The sequence below is a fragment of the Aspergillus foveolatus genome, assembly GCF_047715535.1.
Source record: "Aspergillus foveolatus strain CBS 279.81 unplaced genomic scaffold BDW70scaffold_21, whole genome shotgun sequence".
Taxonomy (NCBI): domain Eukaryota; kingdom Fungi; phylum Ascomycota; class Eurotiomycetes; order Eurotiales; family Aspergillaceae; genus Aspergillus; species Aspergillus foveolatus.
This window is the reverse complement of record NW_027396085.1, coordinates 121545-143189: the sequence shown is the minus strand read 5'-3', so window position 1 is coordinate 143189 and position 21645 is coordinate 121545. Positions and strand designations below refer to the sequence as shown.

Genomic DNA, 21645 nt, shown 5'->3' with positions numbered 1-21645 from the left:
CAAGAAATCAGCAGGAAGATCGACCACTGCTCGTGCCACGACGGTCGAAGAAGAAAAGAACAAGCAGTCGACTGTTAAGAGGGAGAAAAAGTCTTTGGCGTGTTGGGGTCTAAGAGGCACCATACCATGTTGATCCGTCAGTGCAGGGATGGGCCGCGCTGGCGTCAAGGCATGATGACAGGCGCAATTACGGGTAATCCTTTCAACTTGGAGGAGCGCTGGGCGAGCTTTTTATCGCCTAGGGGCTCGGCGACGCCATCGAAAGTCTATTGTTCAACTGTCAGCCCGCGTAGAGGCCGTCGCTGCCAGAGATTAATGGACGTGTCAATTCTTTGTGGTCACTGGGTGAGCGAAGGGATCGCTTCAGTCACAGGCCGTCTCAGCCTGCGCTGATGCGATCGTGGGCAGAGCAACCAGGTTTGCCAATGAGAAGAGCACTCGCGGCCACTATTTGATAGGTGCCTCGAATTTCTTTTTTTTCCCCCTTGATCTAGGCGGAGTTAACCATCCTTGCTGGTTTGTTTGAGCTTATCCCTTACCCATCGCCCGCTGTCTTATTTCGTGCATGAGCGGTAAATCCATGGTTGTTCAGAGCTCCGTCTCGCGCCTTTCTTCTGAGTTATCTTTTGATTCCGCGCCGTCTCCCTCCATCTCTCAGCCTTGTCGGATCGTCTCCCTCCATTCCTCCGCGCCACTTCATCATCTTTATCAATACAATTTCCTCATTTGCTTCCTTGAGCCAGGCTGGCTTGACTAGTCGTTTTTGGCGTCCCTGGTGCTGACGGTGGTCCACTTGGTAAGAGACTCTCCCTCATCTCCCACCCCCCTTGGCCACATGGCCACCATCAACCATGAATCACGAAACCAACAGTAGGAGTCTAGAGCAAGGCATTGGTGCCCAACCTCCCTTAAGTCTCTATGGAGCTTAGCCATCTTATCGTTGACGCCGTATGGCGCCCGAGTTTCTTGTTAAAGTACCATGAACTACAAGACCATTTGCAGCCCGCTTCCGGTCGAGTTGGCCCTCCTTCTTGGGATTCTTCCTTTCTCAATCCTCGAAATCGGGTTGACAACCTTGACACCGCCTCCTCCCGCTGGCGGATCGACGGGGCGACAATATGTGGTACTTGCGTTTATGCTATCCCGCTAGATCTGCTCCCAAACCTGCCCCCGTTACGGGTCTTACTCTACATCTCTGATCAGACAGAACATCCTGCTGCATTGCGCCAGAGTCTTGATGCATGTACTGGTGTGCCCCTACGAGACGGAAATGCCATTTCTCGGCTAGGCTTAGCAAAGCATCTCTGTCGTGCACTCGACCATCATTGCGCCCAGAATCCGGGATTTTTACAGGAATATAGCAAACTACCGTTTGGCTCCAGGCTTATCTTCGAAGACATCACTCCGGATGTTGCAGATATGAAGCTATATGTTGAGCGAGATTATGGCACCGAGACAAACATGAAAACTCTTCAGTATCTTCAACAGTCGTGGTCTGATATCGCCCAAGACGCCTGGCCGCCGGCGGTCGATATCAACGAATTGCGGCTTGTCAAGCAACTCAATGAAGCTGTGATACTGGTGGACTTTTCAGGTCAATCTCGTGCCATATTCAAGTGCGCAAGCGATTCCTTACATCATATGTATCATGAGCTCCGTTTTCTGCTTACTTGTCCCCCACATCCCAACATCATGCCTCGGCCCCTGGCGGTTGTTTTGAAAAAAAGTGCGTTCGGCGGTAGAAGCGGCGTAGTAGGCTTCCTTCTGCAGTACTTCGAGGGTGGCTCGCTGCGTGATATTCTCCCTGCTCGACAACGGTCTGCTACTCTGTCGGACACTGTCAAGCTTCGATGGTGTCGCCAAGTAGCTTCGGCACTAACTCATCTCCACGAAATGGGGACATTTTATTCCGACTTGCGACCTGACAATGTGTTGTTAGACGCCGAGGAGAATGCCGTTCTATGCGACTTTGAACAGCGTGGTAACTGGTATGAATGGAGCCCTCCTGAAGTTTTGTACCGGCAGTACGTTGAAAACATCCGAGCCCGCCTTCCTGAACGAGCCGTAAACTCCCCCTATGACCGTCTACTGAAAGAATACGCATGCTCACATTCACTGTCTACGTCAGCGTGCTATACGCCTGCTGAAAGTCCGATAGAAGCGCGGAATCGCGCTTGGTTCGCCCTACCGCCATCTGCGCGTGAGAAGGCAACTGTGTATAATTTTGGGCTGTTCATCTACTGTGTTTTCGAGGGACTTAGTAACGTTCAGCGTAACGTTGCAAATCAGTTCCCCATCGAGCCGGAGGTGGAATATCCAACTTTCCGGCGGACACCAGAAGCCTTAAGAAAGATCATTCAGCAGTCCATCGGGAATCCTCCAGACTGGGGCATGTCGGAACTTCAGTCCAGATCGTCACGAGTGGTGAGAGTGAATGGCTTACTATATCCAGAGACGCGCACTGATCTTGAGCCCGATACGCGTCAAACTTTCGATGCCGTCATGGATACTTTACTCGGATTCTGGAGCACAGAGCTGATGCGAGCAGAGTTGTTTCTTGAGGGCGCTGACTGGAGCGCAGGTGATTTTGGAAGAGATAGAGCATCACTACGTGATGTGGTTGATGCTCTTGAGAGCCAGTCTGAAGACCTCTACTGACGAATCAACATCAAGTAGAGAGTCAATCGCCACACGGAGAAAGGAGATATCAGACAGAAATTAGCCTTGGGATTCTATTAGCGGTACATTATAAGTGTGCGTTATTCTGGCTGTTCAACTTGCCGAAGCTAGCTCAGCTCTACCCGCCAAATCCGGCTTTGTAGTCGTTTAACGCTTCGACAACAAGCTTGGCCAACGACAGCAACCTCTCTTCATCCAACTTGCGCCCAATAAGCTGCACAGCAGCAGGGGCACCGTGGTATTTTTCCGGGTCATCTGTCATGTGTCAGAAGCACATTCTCGAACACAAAAGGGGGAGCCGCACAATATTCCATATTCAACTGATCCACCTCGTTGAGGGCCGTGAAATTGGGACTGACAACGTCTATCGTTTTATCTGCTAGCGTCACCGGAATAACAACTGAAGCGTAATCTAATACGTTGACGGAAGTGGTATATGCTTAAAAGCAGTCAGTCAGACCACCACGGCCTCTTGCACTTGACGTTGTCTTCCGCTTACTTGAAGGGTAGAATTTCCCGGGAAGAACGCCTGCGTATGGCGTTACAGGGGAAAGAAGAGCCTCAACAGGACGGTCTGAAAACATCGTCAGTGGTCTTCTCCGGCATTGCACAGGAAGTGCCTACCGCCGGTTCGTTCAGCAGTTGATATCCAGTAGTCAAGATATCGATGCCGGTAGTCTTTCATCTTCCTCACTACCCCTTCGTACTCCGGAAGGGGTAAAGGAGCTCTCGGTTTGCCGTTGGGAAACAGATTCGTAATCTCAGGCACAAAAGGCTCACCTGAAAGGTGGACTGCATCATAAACGTCATGACAACCATCCCCTCGAGCAATCGAACACTGATCATGTCTGTTACAAGAATTCTACTGGAGATTCCTTCTGAGCTCCGTGCTTACATGGATGTCGATGGTCTCTCTGTTATGAGGCCAGTCCCAATCAACCAACTGCATCCATTAGCAAGCAAAAATGAAGCGCCGGGCTTGGCAAACCTGATGTCCTTTACTCTGCAGAGCCTCTTTCACTATCTCCATGGCACGCGAAATGGGAGGATGCGGCGTGAGCACACCGTCATTGGCCAAGAATCCGAAGGCTGGCTTATATGCAAATTCGTCCTGCGGCTTATACTCCAGTTCCGACCTCCAAGGGATAGGTAGGGTGTAGGGATCGTGGAGCCATGGCTCCAGGAAAAGAAGAGATTTGAGTATCAGCTGGAGCGTGTCTACCGAGCGGCCCATAATACCAACTACAGTCGGCATCACTTCCTGTCCTTTACCCTTGTCAGGCAAAGTTAGCACAACCGACAGCTTTAAAAAGGGCACTTTAGCCGTACGGTGTTTGCTGCATCCTTGAAGGATATACGTCCCGCCGAGGGCTTGATACTGAAGACACCTTGAAACGAAGCCGGCATTGATACGGAGCCACCAATATCAGTACCGATTCCGAATGCGCTTCCCCTCAATGCCTGCATTGCACCCTCGCCTAAGAATTGTCAGTTCAGCGACGCCGGCAATAAATGTGGAGAACGAAATCATTATTTGCCAGACCTCCTGAAGAACCGCCCGTTGAAAGATTCTGATTGCAGGGGTTGAACGCATATCCGAGTATGTTGTTGTTGGTTTCAGGGGCCTTTACTGGTCAGCGGCGTCGAAGTCTGAGGAAACCAAGGGATACCCCATTTTGACCTACCCACAGGCTTTGCATCAGAGTTGTCTATTCTCCGTACTTTTGTTCAGCTGTTGTTTGTGGCCGGTAAGTTGCGAGTCTGTTGTGTGACTTACCTTTCCAATAGGAACTGCGCCGAGGACGTGGAGTTCGCGGACCAATTCACTGTCGACATTCCTTGCTTTTCCCGGATCCATTTCTCCCTCGAAAGTACCGATCCAACCAATAAACCCCATCGAGGTATCGAGTCCTTTAATGTGGAACTGGTCCTTTAGTGTGAGTGGGATGCCATGCAGCGGGCCAATAAGCTTTTTGTGTTCATTGAAGTAGTCGTCGAGCTCTTGAGCTCGCTCGATGGCTTCATTGAATCTGATCTCCAACAGAAGATTACTCTAAAAGAAGCTTCAGAGATCTTGGCCTTCGATGGACGGGGGGCAAACTCACTAATTGATGAGCATAGGCGGCCCTCTTGCAAAAGGCCTTGACCACCTCCACTGCTGTGAGTGTCCCATTTCCCATCCTGGCCACAAGCTCGGGGACATCCATGTCAGTGATGTATCGGGACTTCGCGTCCAGCAACCCGTCCATGTAATCCCCAACAATGCTGTTACGAGACCTCCCGTCTTCCAGCACTTGAGGCTCTAAAATCCATTCCCGCGGGATTTTGGCCATGTTGGCTTCGCGCTTTGCGCTCGCAATCTGCTGCCACCGGGCTGGCCGGCTGGAAAAGATTTCCTGAATTTTCCACATATCATACGTCCAGTTTAACAGTGTCAAGGCTGACACAAAGAGGGCGACGGTGAGAATGAGAGTGCGAAATTTCGCTGCCATTGCCAATGGTCTTTATATCATTCGAAGCTCCCCTTATTTATGGGGAAGAGTCGTCCAAGGCTCTCGCCGCCTCTTTGATAAATGCATCCTACGACAGTCAGGGAGTGCTGAAATGCTCCGATCCACAGAGCCACAGTGAATGAGCGGCGACTAAAGTACTCAGACCTCAAGTCCCAAGCACGCGAACCTTTCCGTGAAAGTTTGAGAAATGTCTGTATAGCTCCTTTAAATCGGGAAATTATTGGGCCAATGACCTGCGCCTCTTAAAATCCAACCGATGAAAGATTACTTTTCCATTAGTACGGCAACCAATCAGCGGTCAGTCTTACGATATCCTTACATCGGCTCGCACTAGCATTCGGGCTCGAAAGACAGCATTCCCAGGAGATCACGATAGTCGGTCACCCATCTCCAGCCGCTGCTGAATGTCCACAAGGCGTGGAGTGATCAGCGTATCAGGTCTCCCCCATCATCTTTCAGCTCTCTTGGATCCCGGTGCGTGAGTTGCGGTGTGCGACTCTCTCCTCAGCTTCAATTTGATCAGAAGACAGCCGTTACTGAATTTCGGGGCGTCGAGACCAAGAGGGGCTTGATTCGCATACGTAGCCGGCGATAAATTTGTAGGCGGATGCATGAAACAGACATCCGGTATCGATACGCACCAATTGCTGTTGTGTTTACTTTGTCCTAGTGGATCAGTGAAATTATTTGGAGTTCCCCCTAGTCCAGGTCCGAATGCCTTGTCCGCAGCTGCACTTAACTGGCGAATGCTGCTCCTCTCACTTTATCAGCAGGATGCACCGTATTTTATCGGCAAGGCGAGGCTCCCGTCGCACCTAGCAAACATAAAACAGTGTCACCGATGCCATTAGATAATTAGATTCGCAAAAGGCAGATTCAGACGGCAAGTTTTGAATGACAAAATGAGTCGACGAGAAACGGTGTGATGATGGGCTGAGCTTATGCATGCATGCTTGCCACATGCACTTTTCCACACAATTCAAACACTAACAATGCTCCTATAGGCTCCCAAAAGGTACGAATCTGGATGAAAAAGCGGCTAAGCAAGGCCTAATACCGAAGATCCACGGCAAACATGCTTTAGGCTTTTAGCATCTCTGGCCTAATAATCTAGAAACAAGGGGTCGCCCTAGCTGCTGCCTTGTTAGGTACACGCGAGAGAGGCGTGAAGAATCAATCGCAAACACCAAGTTGATAGAATGTTACCAGTGCATCTGCACTTTGTGATGTGATTTAATAGATCCAGTACGTTGTTGGTACGAAGTAGTTCAGGCAAAAACAATGCTTCTACTGTCGAAAACCAGAACTCCAGACGCCAGAACTGCAGAAAGCACCCCCACCCCCAGCCTGGATGAGCCCGTTGCCCTCCCCTGAAGAACAGAATTGAATACCGATACCCGTCCGAAACTCCGTGCCTGCCGCTTCTAAATAGAGAAACAGATCTTCGAGCCCAGTCCAGCCCTTGAGTCACGATTCATCCATTATTCCATTCCGTTCGTGTCGTTTCGTAAACTAATCCCCTCATGGCAAGCCACTCCATTTTATCTGAACCCCAGGTCAATCGAATTCCAAACTCCTTGAAATTCATCCCCGCTCCCGCTCACGCTCCTTCTTACCCCCCGTAGCTTGGATAACCCTATCAACCTCCCCTCTCACCTCCGGCATCGCACTCCTCATCTCCCGCGCAAGCACATCCCGAAAGTCTGCAAAGGCCTCCTTTTTCCCCTTGAGGTCCTGGTTCCCGCGCTGCACGAGCTCGACGAACTCGCGCGTGTAGATGTCCGGGTTCCGCGCCGCATCGACGTAGTCAATTATCTCCGGTGGAAGGGCGATAGAGTGGAGAGCGGGGTCGTTGGGATTTGTGCTTTGGTATTGGTTTGGGACCGTCGCGGATGATGCTGTTGGGTCGTCGCGCGTGTGTAGGGAGAGAGTTTGCAGGGCAGTCGTGAGGTTTTTGCTGTGGTAGCGCGGCTGTTAGATTATAATAGGTAACATAAAATAGAGTATGAACAGATGGCGCGTACGTACATCTTGCGAACAAGCTCCTGCTGCGTCTCTGGGCCGAGATAGCCATGGACGGCGGATTGGATTTCGAAGAGGTGCTGGATGATATCCTTGAGTTCGGCTAACCAATTCAGGCTTGCCTTAGTGGGCGTGATAAAGAGAAGGTGCAGAAGATATCCTTACCATCGACTGTACTCAGTGTAATGGGCGCCATGGTGTAAGGTTGTGGGGAAGGTCTTCAGATGATACTGGCAAGAGTGATCTGAGAGCTGCGCGGGCGATAAGATTCCCGAGGTATCGTCGGTCTAACCTGATTGGGGTGGGTAGTTTACTTCAGGTTCGCCAGCCGGACCTGAAATTATCACTGGAATTCAGAAATACATTGGGCTTTGATACCTCAAATCATCCCAGACGGATCTGAGGTTATATATAAGTATGCTTTAAGGTACATGTACACCGCGGACATTAAAACCGGTCTATCGGACCAACATAAACAAAGCAGATATGGTCAATTCCTGCAATACATATGCAACCCCGCTCCGAGCACCAAAGACCCAATGACTGGAAGAAAACAATGTATGGCTAATCTAAGCAGAATGATGAAAGTATATGCAGGCGATGGCACGGATAGCTTACACCTCCTTGGTCCGCACAGTCGGGAATTTGGGCGCCTCGATCTCTGTCTCCACCATTTCTAGCCCGGAAAGACTCGGAAATCGCCGGCTGAAGTTCTTCTCCCAGTCATCGCCTGGGCTCGCGGGGATTCCTTGTGCTGGTTGATTTGGGAGACGATCAAAGCCGCTGAGTGCGGTTGGGTCTGCGCCAGTATTTCCGCTACGGAGGCTCTGCGGCTTTGGAGGCGCTGCAGGCCGCGGCCCCGTGCGCTGTGTGGCCGCATATCCTGCTGACGGTATTTCTTGTTTCGGCACTGGAGGAGGTCCAGCACCGCCACGTGTGTTGGGTCGTGGTTGCCCTTCCGGCTGCTTTGCCTGCAAAGCAGGCTCGGAAGATTCCGTATATTTCCCATACCCTGTGGCGGTTTTTGGTGGTGGAGGCTTGCTGGCTTCACCAAGTAGCGTTTGCACCCTATTCAGGATTGCAGGGGAGCGGGTCACGTCGTTCGCCGGTCTCCTGCCTCCCTCTCCTTGCTCAGCCACTCGGCGGCGGTATTCGGCAGCAGCATTGGCCACACGCTTCTCTTCCTGCGAGAGACGCCGGCGTTCGAGTTCACGGCGCATCTCAGGTGAGATGTCGTCGTCGTCATCGTCATCATCATCACCACCTGAGTAACTAATGGATTCACCGGCCGTTTCAGAGCCCGGCACTGGGGACAGTAATGGCTTGGGAAAGTCTTCCTTGCCTGGAGACTGAGCTTTGTTGTCTTGGCTCCCCTCGAAGCGGCGGAAGGCGTCACCAAACCGACCGGCTAGTAGTGTCTTAGTACCGGAAAGAGACAATGTTGAAAGACTGGAGCGCTTCGTATGCTTCGAAGAACCCCCGCTATAACGCTTCTCGCGCTTCCGATTAGACTCCTCCTCCTTCGCCCGCAAAAAATCTACATCCGACGATATATTACTCCGATCATAGTCCACTTCAGTCCGCGCATGTTGCAGCGGCAACCCACCATCGTAAGGTGATTTTGGCGAATCAAGTGATGAGCGAGCGCTGTCCGCGGCACGTGGCGGAAGCTCAAGCTTCGTGCCTGCGTGCATTGATACGGGGCGAGACCTATTGTTGGAGGATCTTGATCGAGGCAAGGAGTGGTCAGCTTCCGGCTGCAACGCCCGAAGAGCCTCCATCGAAGGTTGCGGGGATGCCGATAGATTGGATAGTCTGTCTGAGGAGATCCTCGGGTCTACCTCCAACTTCGAAGATGAGACAGGCGATACGCCCGACCTGGATTTTCTCTTTTCATTGTCTGAAATTTGGGGCTGTTTCTCCGACGGAGGGAACCTGTAGATTGGACGACTAGGCGGTTTCAACTCCGACAGCCCTGGACTTTGTGGCGGAGAGGTCATGGTACCGGTGGAGACCATGGTGGGTCTTTGTGGTGCTGGTTGATAGAGCGGTGCTTGCCTCGAGGGCTCATCGCGATAATGATTGTATTCTACAGGAGACGAGGTCTTCAATGTTGGCGGTTGGGTGTGACTATTGGCAGGCTCCGAGGCAGTCTCTCGAGGCAGTGGCGAGCGCTTGGCAAACGCCTCATCGGCCAGGGCATTGGTAAGCCTTTGAGCAAGTCTTTCGTCTTCGTTTCGATCTGCGGTAGCCGGCTCAAAATCGAACTTGCTTTTCGTCTCGTGCAAGATATTAAACTGGTCGAGCGAAGGGAACCTATCCGAGATTTCATCGGCCGGTTCTTGAGGCTTTCCACCATCCAGCGCAGCGAACGGATCTGTGGATGCTCCCCGGAAGGGCGATGGACTTGGGCGTGCGGAGTTGTGTTGAGAGGCATCAGGTCTCGTTGGCCGCCCACGACGCATCGGAGCGATCTCAGGAATGCTAATCTGAGTCTCCTGGATAGGCGGAGAAAATACGGCACCAACTTGCGGTGCTTCTGTTGGGGATGGCGGGAGCTCCTGGTATCGGCGTGCTTCCGAAGTCGAGCGATGGGCATAGATCTGACAATGTCAGCAAGCAGAAATGTACGGAAATCTTGGATAAGCGTACATCTTTGATCGGCACTTCTCTTCCTTGCATTTGGCAGACTTCACGCAGAACCTGGTATATATTTGGGCGCTTTTGCGCGCTCTCCTGAAGCATCGAGGCTGTAGGGCATTAGTACGCAGTGGAGATCATGCAATCTAGACGGCCACTCACAGATGAGCATTTTCAGCCGGCTCGAAAATGGAGGATATGAAGGGAACTTGTAGGAGGCATTGAGAATCGCCATCTGTCCAACCTCCTCAAAGGGTGTGGTGTAGTAGCAGAGCTTGTACAGGAGGACTCCCAGCGCCCAGATATCACTCTTCTCATCAATCGGTTGTTTGCGATAAACGTCAATCATCTCCGGGCTTCGATATTGCAAGGTTGTATGTCGTTGTACATCGTCTTCAATCAGGCGACCTTCTGCAGCCGAGGTAGCGGCAGGGCGCGGCGGAGCAGCAGACCCAAAATCACAGACCTTGTAAATAACGGAATTCCCGTGATGAGAGATGAGAACATTTTCCACCTTCAAATCACGATGCAGTAGAGGAGGCTTAAGGTAATGCATGCAAGCAACACCTTCGGCCACATCAGAAAAGATCTTGATAATCTCTGGTTCTGTCAAACGGTTTTGCAGCCGCGTATTCATGAAATCAATCAATCCTCCGCCCGCACAGTATTCCATCAGAAGGAACACTTCGTATCCGCCGGCTTTGAGCTGGGACGCATGGGAGTCGATGTACTTGACAATGTGGCGGTGGCCTTTAAGCTTCTTCATTGTCTCGACCTCGGTGCGCATGTTGGCAAGCGCAATCTTGTCTGGAACGGCCACTCGCTTCAAAACCGCCTTATCGGAGCCATCGACGGGCTGCGAAAGACGTACGACGTAGACATGGGCGAATCCACCTTCGGATAGATATTTCTCAACGACGACTCGGTGGCTACCAACCTGGACTTTGGTGTTGGGCAAAAATGTCCCAGCCGGTGCATTCAATGCAGCAACCGGGCTGTATGAAGTTACAGGCCGAGGTTGGGCGGCATGGCTCTGGTAGGGCTGGGAATGATAGGAGGCCATGGTGGGGAGAGAGGAAAGGATGAACCCCGTGGGGAAGAGGGAGACGGGATTATCTTGAGGGCGAAGCGACTACCGTTGCTGCATAGAGAAGACGAAGAACGGAACCTGGCCCAGGACGAGCGATATTAAAGCGATCCGGAGCAGGCAGGTAATTCACGAGAGGCCAGCTGTCGGCGGGGAGGAGGGCTTGACGAGGGTGAGGCGGTGACGTTGGGGGCGGTGCCTGACAACCCCCAGGGGTCTGCTAACGGGCAAGAGGCGAAAAAAAGAGAAAATAAAGGCGCAGGCGAAGGAATCAAAGAGATGCCAGCTAACGTCAAGACCAAGGGGATGGGGAAAATCTTAGTCCTGGACGAAGCGGTGTTGCGGTGTTGCAGTTCAGCCTCCAATGTGGTGCCTCAGGTACAGAGGTACGCAGGTCATGTGACATTCACTAAGAGGTTGCCGTTTTGTTGCATATCAGTAGTACAACAACCTGCTAAGATCGTTCCAGTATAAGCGCGGAGAAAATATGCGCCATCTACATATATTTCACTATATCTGACACTTTGGCATGGGTCACAGCATCAAGGTATCAGTGTACTGTGAGACATCAGCGTGCTTCCCAGTCATGGGGTGTCTCGGAATGATGTCACATATCACAAGTCCGAGTCATGCAAGTCTCCTCCTGGAGATACTTTAGATTGAAGTAATGAAGCTACTCGTAGAACATCACGAGATGAGGCTGTAGATTCACTGTATGCCAGAGTCATCCTCCTGCCAGGCCCATACCGGTTCCATTCCACCTTCCTGACGAACCCCCAGAAATTGTGGCCTGAGGCAATGAGTACGCTAGAAAGTACGATAATTATGTAATCATCACAGTTTCCCACACTAACCCAAAAGGGACAAATCACAACAAACAGGCACTTGCATAGAAACCATCATGCAAGTGTGTTCTCCAGGGCTCTGCGCCAGGAGAGGATGGTTACGTACTCTGAGTATATAGTAGGACAGAATTAATAGAGGCATGCTGGCCCGTAGGATATGACTCGACATTTGTTTAAAGTTGCTGGTTAAACTACCGTTTATAATGCTCGGGTGGAAGCAAAGCTGGAATGAAGGCTTCATTCACGAAGCCTCCAGCTCGATAAGGTCCCGAAAATAGATCTGAAGAGCTGGAATCCACCTGTATACAACTAACGTACAGTAGCCTCATTACATGAAGAGCATAGCCTATGTTTATAAACAATGTTGCATGGTTACTTTGCAAGCTGGAACAGCTGCAGCTATCCGAAAAGAAAACATGCCCAGGTTAGGTTCATGGGAGAACAAAATCCTTCTGCCGCCTATTTATTCAACGAGTGACCGACATTGGGCAATCGGTTGGATGCTGTCGTGGCCACTTGGGCGTTAGCGCTGATCCTGCATCTGCTCTTCTCTCGCAACTGCAGTTGTTAGTCGTTGCCGCCTTCGCCTTCTTCCAATCCCATCCCACTTCTCTCTCACCCCTTCTCGTTTGTTTTTGACTCTCCCACATCTTCTCTACTATTCCCCATTGTTATATATTCTTAGATCAGCTCCTAATTCTCATTATTACTACCGTCTATATAATCAATTACCAATCTCTCTGTCCACGCTGACACCACCCAGATCAAGCGCTGAGGCACGACTCAGCGCTCTTCCTATGCCGCGGCGAATATGATCATTCCCCTATCCGTTACGTGCCAGAACCTGTCGAAGTCGAAATAATCACGGTGAGCGGAGGCCAGGCCAGAACCGGTACAGCTGAATCGCATCCCAAATCAACACTGGAGCCAAGACCTCATCTGCTATCATTCGTACTCTGTACTGTGAGCGATGGACGACGGCCCGCCGCCTCCCCCTCCTCCCCATGGCGAGAAGCCAAATACAACCCACGGCGAGTACCGAAAAGCATCAGATCTCCCGCAGGGAAACTATGATATCTTCATAATACCTCCCCACTCGGCGGGGTCTGGGTTCCTCTACCTCCCATCCTTACAATGCCAGCGAAATAGCTTCATTGCTGGCGCTGCCTGCGCGCTCGTGGCAGTCTACATTTGGATGACACTAACACCAATGATAAAGCTCTGGTATGCGACAACAGTGGCCAGTGGAGGAGGCGCCGGTATTGCTATTCTCGCTGTTGGGGTTGTAGGGCTCGCAGGGTGGGCGTTCGGCAATTATCAGGCTGGCAGCGGTGGAATGCCTCGGCCAGGGCCTGGATTTGGGGGCAACTGGTCTGGATCTAGTGGGCCAGGCGCATCTGGCCGGAATGCTTCAGGTGGTAGTGGAACAAACTACTCAAGGGGAGGGAACTTTGAGGGTCAAGCTGGAGGAGCACATCAACAGGGTAATTACAGCGGTCACTTCGCTGGTGGGCCCCCACCAGGAAACCAGTATTCGGGAAATCAGTATAGGACTAATAATGAGCCGCCACCGCAGACTACTCCTGGTCCTAATGGGAACACCAACACTGCTCCTGGTCCTACCCCAGGCCCCAAGCCTGGTGGTGCTGGTACCAAGCCGGCGAGCTCTGGCCCTCAAAGCGAAAGCAAACCACAAACTGCGGAAGACTGGGAGAAGGCTCGAGAGGAAACGAGACGAAAAGACGATCTGAGGCGAAAGATGGAGGAGTTTAAGCGGAAACGAGAAGCGGAAGCTCGCGAAAAGGAGAGACAGCGGGAGAAGGAGAGAATGGAACAGGAACTGCGTGAGCGCAGAGAACAGTTAGAGAGAGAAATGGCGGCCGCGCGAGAAGCAGCCGCTAGAGAGGCAAAGCTACAAGCAGAAAAGGAAGCAGCGGAGCTTCGTGCGCGGCTGGAGCGCGAGGCAGCTGAAGCGAAACTTAAGGCGGAGAGAATCGCCGCCCAGGCTCGACAAAGGGAAATAGAGGCTCGAATGCGCGCTGCACGAGAGGCAGCGGAGGCAAAGGCCAAGAGAGAAAAAGAGGAGGCGGAAGCAAAGGCTAAGAAAGAGAAAGAGGAGGCGGAAGCAAAGGCTAAGAAGGAGAAAGAGGAGGCGGAAGTAAAAGCCAAGGCCGAGAGAGAGGCCTCAGAGAAGGAAGCGGCTGCAAAGGCAGCTGCAAAGAAAGAAGCTGACGCCAAATTTGCGGCTCTTAAAGAAGCGGCCGCGAAGAAGTATGCTGAGAAGAAGGCGAGGGATGCACAGGAAGCGGCCGCAAAAGAGGCTGCGGCGACAGCCTCAAAGGTCTCCAGCGCATCGGCACCACCACCCCGAACTCCATCACCGAAGAAACCAACAGTTCCTCCGTCAAAGGCTAGTGCGCCTGCGATGGATGAAGAAGATGCATACTCATTTCGACCCTACGATAGACCCAGACGCCCATACGGAGGATCCGTGTACTCTGAGTCGTCCTACGCACCATCACAGTCAACAGCACGCACCACCCCACCTCCATCCAACAGAAGCGCCTATGAGACCAAGGACCCTGACAAGATCGTCATTAGGGGTGTGTACGCCTTCAATCAAGCGTTCCTTCGCACTCCAGTGGCCCAGCTAGTGTCAGGCCAGAACATGGTGACAGATGGGCTAGTGCTGCGCATTACGACGGAAGGCCTCTTTATCGACGATGACGTCCGTGGCGTCCCTCAGCGAGAATGGGACGTCAAAGCATGGACAATGAAACTTGTCGAGGTATGGTGTCCGCAAGTTGGACCTCCAAAACCGAATGCCCATAAAGCAAACCAGGCGTTCTTTCGCCGCAGCACCAACGAGGCACCATCTTCGGAGGAATCAGACGCATACCTTTCCAACTTCCTCAAAGTCTGCAAGAACACTTGCCGGCTCGCTTCGCCCGGCTTCAGCCGAAGCAACACAAACAGCAAAGAAAGCCACCCCTATGGCGGTCTCCATGTTCTCCGTGCGACGATTCGTGATCAGGAAGGCCGCAGGTACGTCTTTGTACTCCAGGAAACCGAGGGATGGAAGGTCGCTCTTGGGCTCCAACGGCTTCGCAAGGGTAGCCAAGTCCGAGCCCTAGGTGTATGCGGGATGGCTCTTGCAGAGACAAGGACCATACTTTCGGGACTTGGATATTGAGTTTTTCCTTATAGTTCTTGAATTTTGTATGAGATGTTTGATGTTAATGTTGATGATGACCCAGCCCATCCGATTGCTATTGACCCATCTGCTGTTTTATTGTTATCCCAGTCATGCATATTTTCATGTTTGGCATTGAGCATGTATATATCCCCTTTTGTACGTACTTGCTTTCTATAATGAATATAATCCGTCTTCATATCATGACCTGCGACATATTATGCCCACGAAATGCCAGATATAAAACTACATATACACTCAGGTCTCACGTAATGTCGACTGTGTTGTGTACTGCTCTCCATCAAAATAACAATCACAATGTATCAGATTCTTATTCATATTCATCCATATGATCTTCATCAGTGCGAACATAATCCCAACCTATATGCTCTGGCGAACGTCAATAAGGGAAAAGAAGCGAAAAGAAGCGAAAAGAAAATTCCCAGGTATATAGCAAAACGCCGAAACAAGCCCACGGATGGGAGAAGAGAAACTATTCAAGTCGGTCAAGTCGTCACAAGCCGAAGAAGAGGCTACGACTGACACCTCACTCAGGACAAAATAAAAAGTAACAAAGAATAAGACAAATATGAAATGAGAAAAGAAAAGAAAAGAAAGAAGAGAGGTCTATCTGAATAATGCAAGCGAGCAGGTAGCCCCGCGGTGCCCGTATATAGCAAGCAGAGCAAGCATAGTACAGATATGATATACCCCGCAAAAGGACAAAGATGGATGAGACAAGCAAGCAAGCAAGCTGAATGAGAAAGATGAGTAGGTGGCCGAAGATGACACCGTATGATGCAGATGCGGATGCAGAAAATGAGATTGTTTTGGCTTGGATTCACCGGCCTGCTGTATGGATGAATGCATGCTTTGCTTTTTTACTTGACTTTTGGGTTCAGAAATCGAAGGTGGTGTGGTTGCATTTTCGTCGCGTTGCATATGCATCGAGCATCGTCTCGTGTGACATGAGAATGACAGGGAGAATCGAGCGTGTAATCATGATGAGGATGCGGTGATTAGGTCAAGGGCAAAATCCGGACGGTGCTTGGCGCGTCAACATTCGAGGTCATTGGCCGGGAAAGCTTAGAACGGGAATCCGCCGGGGAATCCGCGCGCCTGCCCGCCCCCAAATGGGTTGCCACCGGCAGAAGCGAACCCGCCACCCCCGTTCATCATGTTGAAGAGGACGCTAGGATCGATGTTGATATGAGTGCCGCCCATTCCACCCATTCCTCCCATGCCTCCCATGCCTCCCATGCCGAATCCGCCGCCGCCGAACATGTCTGCGGGGTCCATTAAGTCATCGCCGTTATCGTAGGCAGCGCGTTTCCTGCAATTATTAGTATCCTGCAAATCTTAGACGACTAGGTAAAAGAAACATACTGAGGATCGATGAGAGTCTCATAGGCTTCGCCAATCTCCTTGAACTTCTCATCACCAGCTTCGCCTTCACGGTTCTTATCCGGATGGTACTTGATGGCTAGTTTGCGGTAGGCCTTCTTGAGGTCCGTTTCCGTCGCATCTTTGGAGACACCCAGGATCTTGTAGTAGTCTTTTCGTTGCGCCTTCTTTAGCTCGAATTCGGCACGGCGAATGTCCTCCCGGATGCCCTTTTCGCCGGGGTTAGCCTCAGCAACAGCCTTGTAGTCTGAAACAGCCTCCTGCCAGTTCCCAGCACCACCGTGAGCCTTAGCGCGCATCTTCTGCGCCTTAATGTATGTGGGGTCGAGCCGTAAAGCCTCAGTGCAGTCCTTGATCGCCTCATCATATTCTTTAAGATTGATATATGCCTGGGCACGGTTCTGGAGGATCTTGGCGTTCACGTCCTTGTTCGTCTCATCCACGCTGAGCGCTTCTGTATACAGTTCAATTGCCTTACGGTAGTCCTTGGCCTTGAAAGCATTGTTGCCATCTTCTTTTGTCCGGGTAAGCTTCTGTAGCATGCGGAGAAGCTTGATGGCTTCTCTGTGATCGGGATCCAGTCCGATACACATTTTAAGCGACTTGAGCGCTTGGTCCGTCTCGCCCAAGCCGTAGTAAGCTTTCGCGCGGATCAAAAGGGCATCCGGGTCCTGGTTGTTGTCTCGAAGCATGTTGATGGCAATGTCTTGGGCCTTTCCAAAGGAGTTACCGGTAGCCATCTTCAGTTGCGCCTCCGCCGTCAAAAGAGTCCAGGCACGGGGCTCTTTCACGCCTGGTCCAAGGAGTTGCCGCGCCTGATCAATGCAGAACACCGCCATCGACGCACCACGGTTTTCGGCCAACGTCTCCTTCGCCTGGTTGATGAAGCGGAGCATCTTCTCTGCATTTTGTCGGTCTGCTGCTGAAGCCGGAGGTTGCATACGATCGAGAACCTCCAGAGCCTCCGCCGGGCGACCTAGAGCAGTCAAGGTACGGCTTAACCTGTGCAAAATTTTGTTGTTGCCGGGGTCCAGCTCGTCCGCTCGTTCCGCATCCTCAAGGGCATCCAAGTAATTATGAGCGGCTAAGTTCGCCGCAGCGCGGTTGGATCGGTAGACGGAGTTATTAGGATTCAGTTCAATTGCTGCTTGCAGTTAACATCCGAGCTCGCAGGAAGTCAAATACAACTCAGTACAAACCCTTGGTGAACTCTTCGATCGCCCTGTTGTAATTCCCGTCTTTGAAAAATTTGTTCCCAGCCAGTTTGAAAGAGTCAGCCTCGTCTGTGTTACCGGTGGAGCGATGCGGTGGCGGGGTTGGACTCTGGTGAAACTGTTCGCCGTTTGGCTGTGGTTCGGAGGGCGTTGTCAAACGGGGATCATTGCTGTCGATGTCCATCGAGCTGCGGGGATCAGCAGCGGCAGCGGCCATGGCTGACAGGCGACGAAGCTCGTCGGGCGGAAGATTGAGCGGGTGGGAGTCGGGGTCGTGGGAGCGCCGATGGGAATTACGGGGGCGCGCAGCAAAGGCAGGGAGGGATGGAGAGGAGGAGGATCGAGAATGGGATTTGGAAGGAGAAGAAGAAGATTTCGAGGAAATCTTAGAGGAAGACGAGGAAGACTTCTGCTTCTGATGTTGGTTGGTAGAGTGAGAACGAGAGAAGCCGAAGAAACTCTTAGAATGAACCATTTTCAACGGGGGGAGAAACGCCGCTGATTGGCTGGCGCGGATCGAAGATGAACGAAGGCGGTGGAATTGAAGATTATGGCACTGCAAATATCTACAACAGTAATAATGATTGACAAAGGGAAGAGAAGAAAAGAGAGAGATAGGAATAAAGAGCAAGCAAGCAGATATCTAAATCCAGGCCCGCTTCGCTGAGCTGTCAGAGAATCTCATCGAACTCCGATAGTCGTCCGGCCGGCGTCCTTGAGAGGACAAGAATTCTGGAGGCTGGCGCTTAGCGTGTGCTCTCACCAACTGCACGAGTAGGACCATATGCACTCCCGCTTGTGCCTATCATTCTCGACACCTGCAGAAGTGCTCCTCTCCTCTGCCGAATGAGATTAGTCCATTGTGCGTCTGGATTATGGCATTGGGCAAGGTTGATCAGCAGTCGACTAGACGCTCAAGGACAGTTGCAGACCCCAGCGGTTCGTTTTGTGCGTTGGTGGACACGTTGCTTTAAAGGGTCTCTGCTTTAAGTCCATTTACTTTGTCTTGTAAATGCAACATAATCCATGTAGTTTCTGGGGCATTCTGACGCTGATTGTGACTCCTAGGCCGTGTTGGGTTGAAAATGATACTCTATCATAGCTTATATACTCCGAATCCGACGAATCTAATATCTTATATATATAGTATCGCATACCCGCACCAAACACCAATACGAAATCTGAAAACACAGGCTAGACCAAGGACAACCCATTACTTATTCTATTGTGGTATATAACAATGTGGACTTAACGCCAGTACCCAGTATAATCTCAACGCTCGCTAATACAACCCAAAAAGAAAAACCACTAAACAGTTTCAGTGCCTCAGGCACTAGAAGGTGAAGTCATCACGTCAAATTTCTGACCTCCGGAGGTCAAGTCAATCGCACTCGCAATTTCTCTCATTCCATTGAATGTACGTGGCGATTCGGTTCGAATGCGGACCCTGTTCAGTGGCGACAGGAATCTGGATGTGCCTGGAGAACCAAGGTTTCCGGTTCACGGCTTGACCTAAAGCGATGTGGTCGGAGCGTTCCAATATCTTATGCGCGACAATGGTCTGAATGAGCCATATGCTTGGTCGCAATTCAGTCCGTCATGTAACCCGCCGTCCGATGGCTGTCCATCGAGAACCCCGCTGTGGCGATTCTTCGTGATTTACCCTGGTGACGGCGGGTAGAATAGGTCCTAAAGGTTGGTCGAAGACATGCTGTTCGTAAGGAGGAGGAACATCATCGGGATCGGTATCCGCCAGAAAATCCGTTGAATTGTAGTTGTTCATTGATTGGGAATGGGATATCGAAGCCATCCCTCTGGACGGACCAAGACTAGACAACGAAGAATGCGACCGTTCGGGCGGCGCAAGCGTGGTATTCGTCTGAGCTGTTACAATCCATATCTGCTCACTTTCTAACCAAACAAGCTGGTGCGGCGTTGATACGCTGTTTGAGTGAGGACGGGAAGATCGAGATGAGGACGCCGGGGTAGTGGTGAGGTGTGAACTGTCCCGGGACGGCCCTGGGTTCATGGACTGGTTTGGAGGCGTGCGGAAGTTTCGCTCGGTGACGTTGGGATGCATGCTTTGCCAGAAGCTGTTGGATGTCGTATGCGAGTACTTATTGTGGGGAGGAATGGCACTCGTGGAAGCGGGCCGCGGTGGAAGGTCCCAGCCATCTGGCCCCAGAGGGCTCACAGGGCTCAATGTAGTATCGAACTGAATCTGAGGGATACTGACAGCGCCCCGAGTGACGTTGGAGAACCTGGTGTCCGCAATGGGAGGACCCTCCAGCGAGGAGAGATCCATTCTAACGGCAAACAATAACACGCTCCTGAGAGGAGAGCACAAAGAACGGTGGCCAGGAAGAGCACCGGCTTCTTCTATTATAAGTACGTATAAGCAAATCAAGCGCGGGCGCTCTGTCGAATGGACCCAGCACTCATGCGAGTACGAGGACGAACCAAGAATATAGGCGGAATACGATCACGAGTGGATCGTCACACGAGGTATATCGGCGATCGCCCGTACAGTAAGAAAATAAAGATGGGGGACTTTAGTTCCTCCCATAAGGCGTGACAAGGGTTCATATTTATCGAAGGGTGCCTGACTTTCGAGGCGGTGCTATGGTCTTTGAGGAAACCAACAACAAAGGAGGACCTCTCGCAGCCCATACGACAGCCGCGAGACGCTGCGCCGCCCTACCCGGGGCGGAACGCCCTGAAGACGACCCTGGGCTAAGGAATGATCGGAGATTGATGTTGAATTCGGCAACAGCCCAACTGGGTCTCTAAGGGAGGGAAGTCGCCTGTGAGCAGCGGACAAGTACCACAATATCAAGGATGAGGGCCAAAATAGGAGCGTAGGCGAAGCAAAATGGTGAGTTGCCCCGCTGGATACACTTGGCCCCCGAATCCTTTGATCTGAGTCGAAACTGAAGAATGGATCGCAATCACATTTTTATCGTCCGCTTTGTTGCCCTCCTGTGCAAGGCATAGGGCAGAAGTCTAACACCCAGGAGACAGGAGAAGCTGGTTTGCAAGGCTAATGAATTCAAAGTAGAATGCAGATAGATCGAAGCATCGAGCGCCGAGTCCAATTGCGTGCGAGTTGGTGTTGGGAGACAAAGAGGACAAGCAGAAACCGCAGCAACACTGCCACCGCACCCTCTGCCTTCACTTCTTTGTCAGCTCAACCGCGCCATGCAGCTGTTTCCAGTTTATTTATTTACTTTTTTTTCCCTTGGTTTACATAAGAGGATCGTTCATTCCATCCTCTCTCGCACGGATGCATAAAAAGCATAAATCTCAGGGCCCTGGATGTAGTAACCAATAGCGAGATAAATGCCCGTGATATATATGGAACATATGTATGACGGGCCCCAGCAAAAATAAAGTTCTTCTACGGACGTGCCTGCAAGCCATCGCTGGGCAACTGAACGAACACGAAAAACAAGCCTTCGCTCTTAACCAGGTGAGGTAGACGAGAGCCAGTCTTGACGCTAAAGGATAGACTCAACGCACAGATTGGGTCCAGGAGTAGATAGCCCGGGCATAATGTTGCTCTTTACCCTTTCAGATGCGTGAAAATACGTGCATAGGCATAGAGGTTTTTAGTATAAAGGCAGAGAGGGTCTTCTACTTGACAATCGACCGACAGAGTTTTCTACATTGTATATTGGATACAGACAATTGGAAATGGACATTGCAGTTATGTTATTTCAGAGTCACGATTAAGATTACCAATAATATTACTTCGAAGAAATTGACCCGATGTGAAGGACGCTCATGGTTTACATTAACTCGTATCCAGCCACCAAGACTGAGCTTCACAGAACTCCGAAGCAATCCGGCAAGCCAAAGAGAAATTCAAGAGAAATCAAGAGATAGTAATATAAGACTGAAGAATCAGATTACTCTCCCCAAGCCACAACTAAATTTGAACGGCACCCCGGACTCTGCACCCTGTGCATCACCACGACCACGGCGAAACCATGACCGACCGACTCACGAGTCACCCCAGGGCTAGACTATTGACATGAAGTGAAAAAAT

General features: G+C 51.3%; 7 protein-coding genes across 7 annotated transcripts; 2 read left to right on the top strand and 5 right to left on the bottom strand.

Annotated features, from left to right (window-relative positions):
• Nucleotides 1-877: 877 nt before the first annotated feature.
• BDW70DRAFT_44601 (uncharacterized protein) lies at nt 878-2961 on the top strand. The gene has a single exon (XM_073744024.1). It carries the CDS (start codon nt 919-921, stop codon nt 2656-2658), a length of 1740 nt encoding a protein of 579 aa, XP_073596399.1. The 5' UTR covers nt 878-918; the 3' UTR covers nt 2659-2961.
• BDW70DRAFT_167888 (amidase signature domain-containing protein) lies at nt 2728-5171 on the bottom strand (the record flags this gene model as incomplete). The annotated part of the gene is made up of 10 exons (XM_073742335.1): nt 2728-2934; nt 2984-3118; nt 3179-3253; nt 3304-3517; nt 3575-3622; nt 3668-3952; nt 4009-4157; nt 4223-4304; nt 4457-4732; nt 4785-5171. The coding sequence occupies 10 exons, from the start codon at nt 5169-5171 to the stop codon at nt 2798-2800; spliced, it is 1788 nt and encodes a 595-aa protein (XP_073596398.1). The 3' UTR covers nt 2728-2797.
• Nucleotides 5172-6594: 1423 nt separating this feature from the next.
• Nucleotides 6595-7427, bottom strand: nut2 (mediator complex subunit NUT2). The gene is made up of 3 exons (XM_073736667.1): nt 7380-7427; nt 7221-7317; nt 6595-7149 (listed from the first exon to the last, which is right to left on the bottom strand). The coding sequence occupies exons 1-3, from the start codon at nt 7408-7410 to the stop codon at nt 6777-6779; spliced, it is 501 nt and encodes a 166-aa protein (XP_073596397.1). The 5' UTR covers nt 7411-7427; the 3' UTR covers nt 6595-6776.
• Nucleotides 7428-7591: 164 nt separating this feature from the next.
• On the bottom strand, nt 7592-11328 carry BDW70DRAFT_135322 (putative serine/threonine protein kinase). Its single transcript, XM_073736666.1, has 3 exons — nt 10017-11328; nt 9867-9964; nt 7592-9817 (listed from the first exon to the last, which is right to left on the bottom strand). Exons 1-3 carry the CDS (start codon nt 10915-10917, stop codon nt 7829-7831), a joined length of 2988 nt encoding a protein of 995 aa, XP_073596396.1. The 5' UTR covers nt 10918-11328; the 3' UTR covers nt 7592-7828.
• Nucleotides 11329-13801: 2473 nt separating this feature from the next.
• BDW70DRAFT_135320 (uncharacterized protein) lies at nt 13802-15142 on the top strand. The gene has a single exon (XM_073736665.1). It carries the CDS (start codon nt 13819-13821, stop codon nt 14977-14979), a length of 1161 nt encoding a protein of 386 aa, XP_073596395.1. The 5' UTR covers nt 13802-13818; the 3' UTR covers nt 14980-15142.
• An 889-nt stretch (nt 15143-16031) lies between these two features.
• BDW70DRAFT_44499 (DnaJ and TPR domain protein) lies at nt 16032-18119 on the bottom strand. Its single transcript, XM_073744023.1, has 3 exons — nt 17583-18119; nt 16366-17527; nt 16032-16312 (listed from the first exon to the last, which is right to left on the bottom strand). Exons 1-3 carry the CDS (start codon nt 18070-18072, stop codon nt 16066-16068), a joined length of 1899 nt encoding a protein of 632 aa, XP_073596394.1. The 5' UTR covers nt 18073-18119; the 3' UTR covers nt 16032-16065.
• Nucleotides 18120-19067: 948 nt separating this feature from the next.
• BDW70DRAFT_44496 (uncharacterized protein) lies at nt 19068-19997 on the bottom strand. The gene has a single exon (XM_073744022.1). It carries the CDS (start codon nt 19900-19902, stop codon nt 19195-19197), a length of 708 nt encoding a protein of 235 aa, XP_073596393.1. The 5' UTR covers nt 19903-19997; the 3' UTR covers nt 19068-19194.
• Between the last annotated feature and the right edge of the window lie 1648 nt (nt 19998-21645).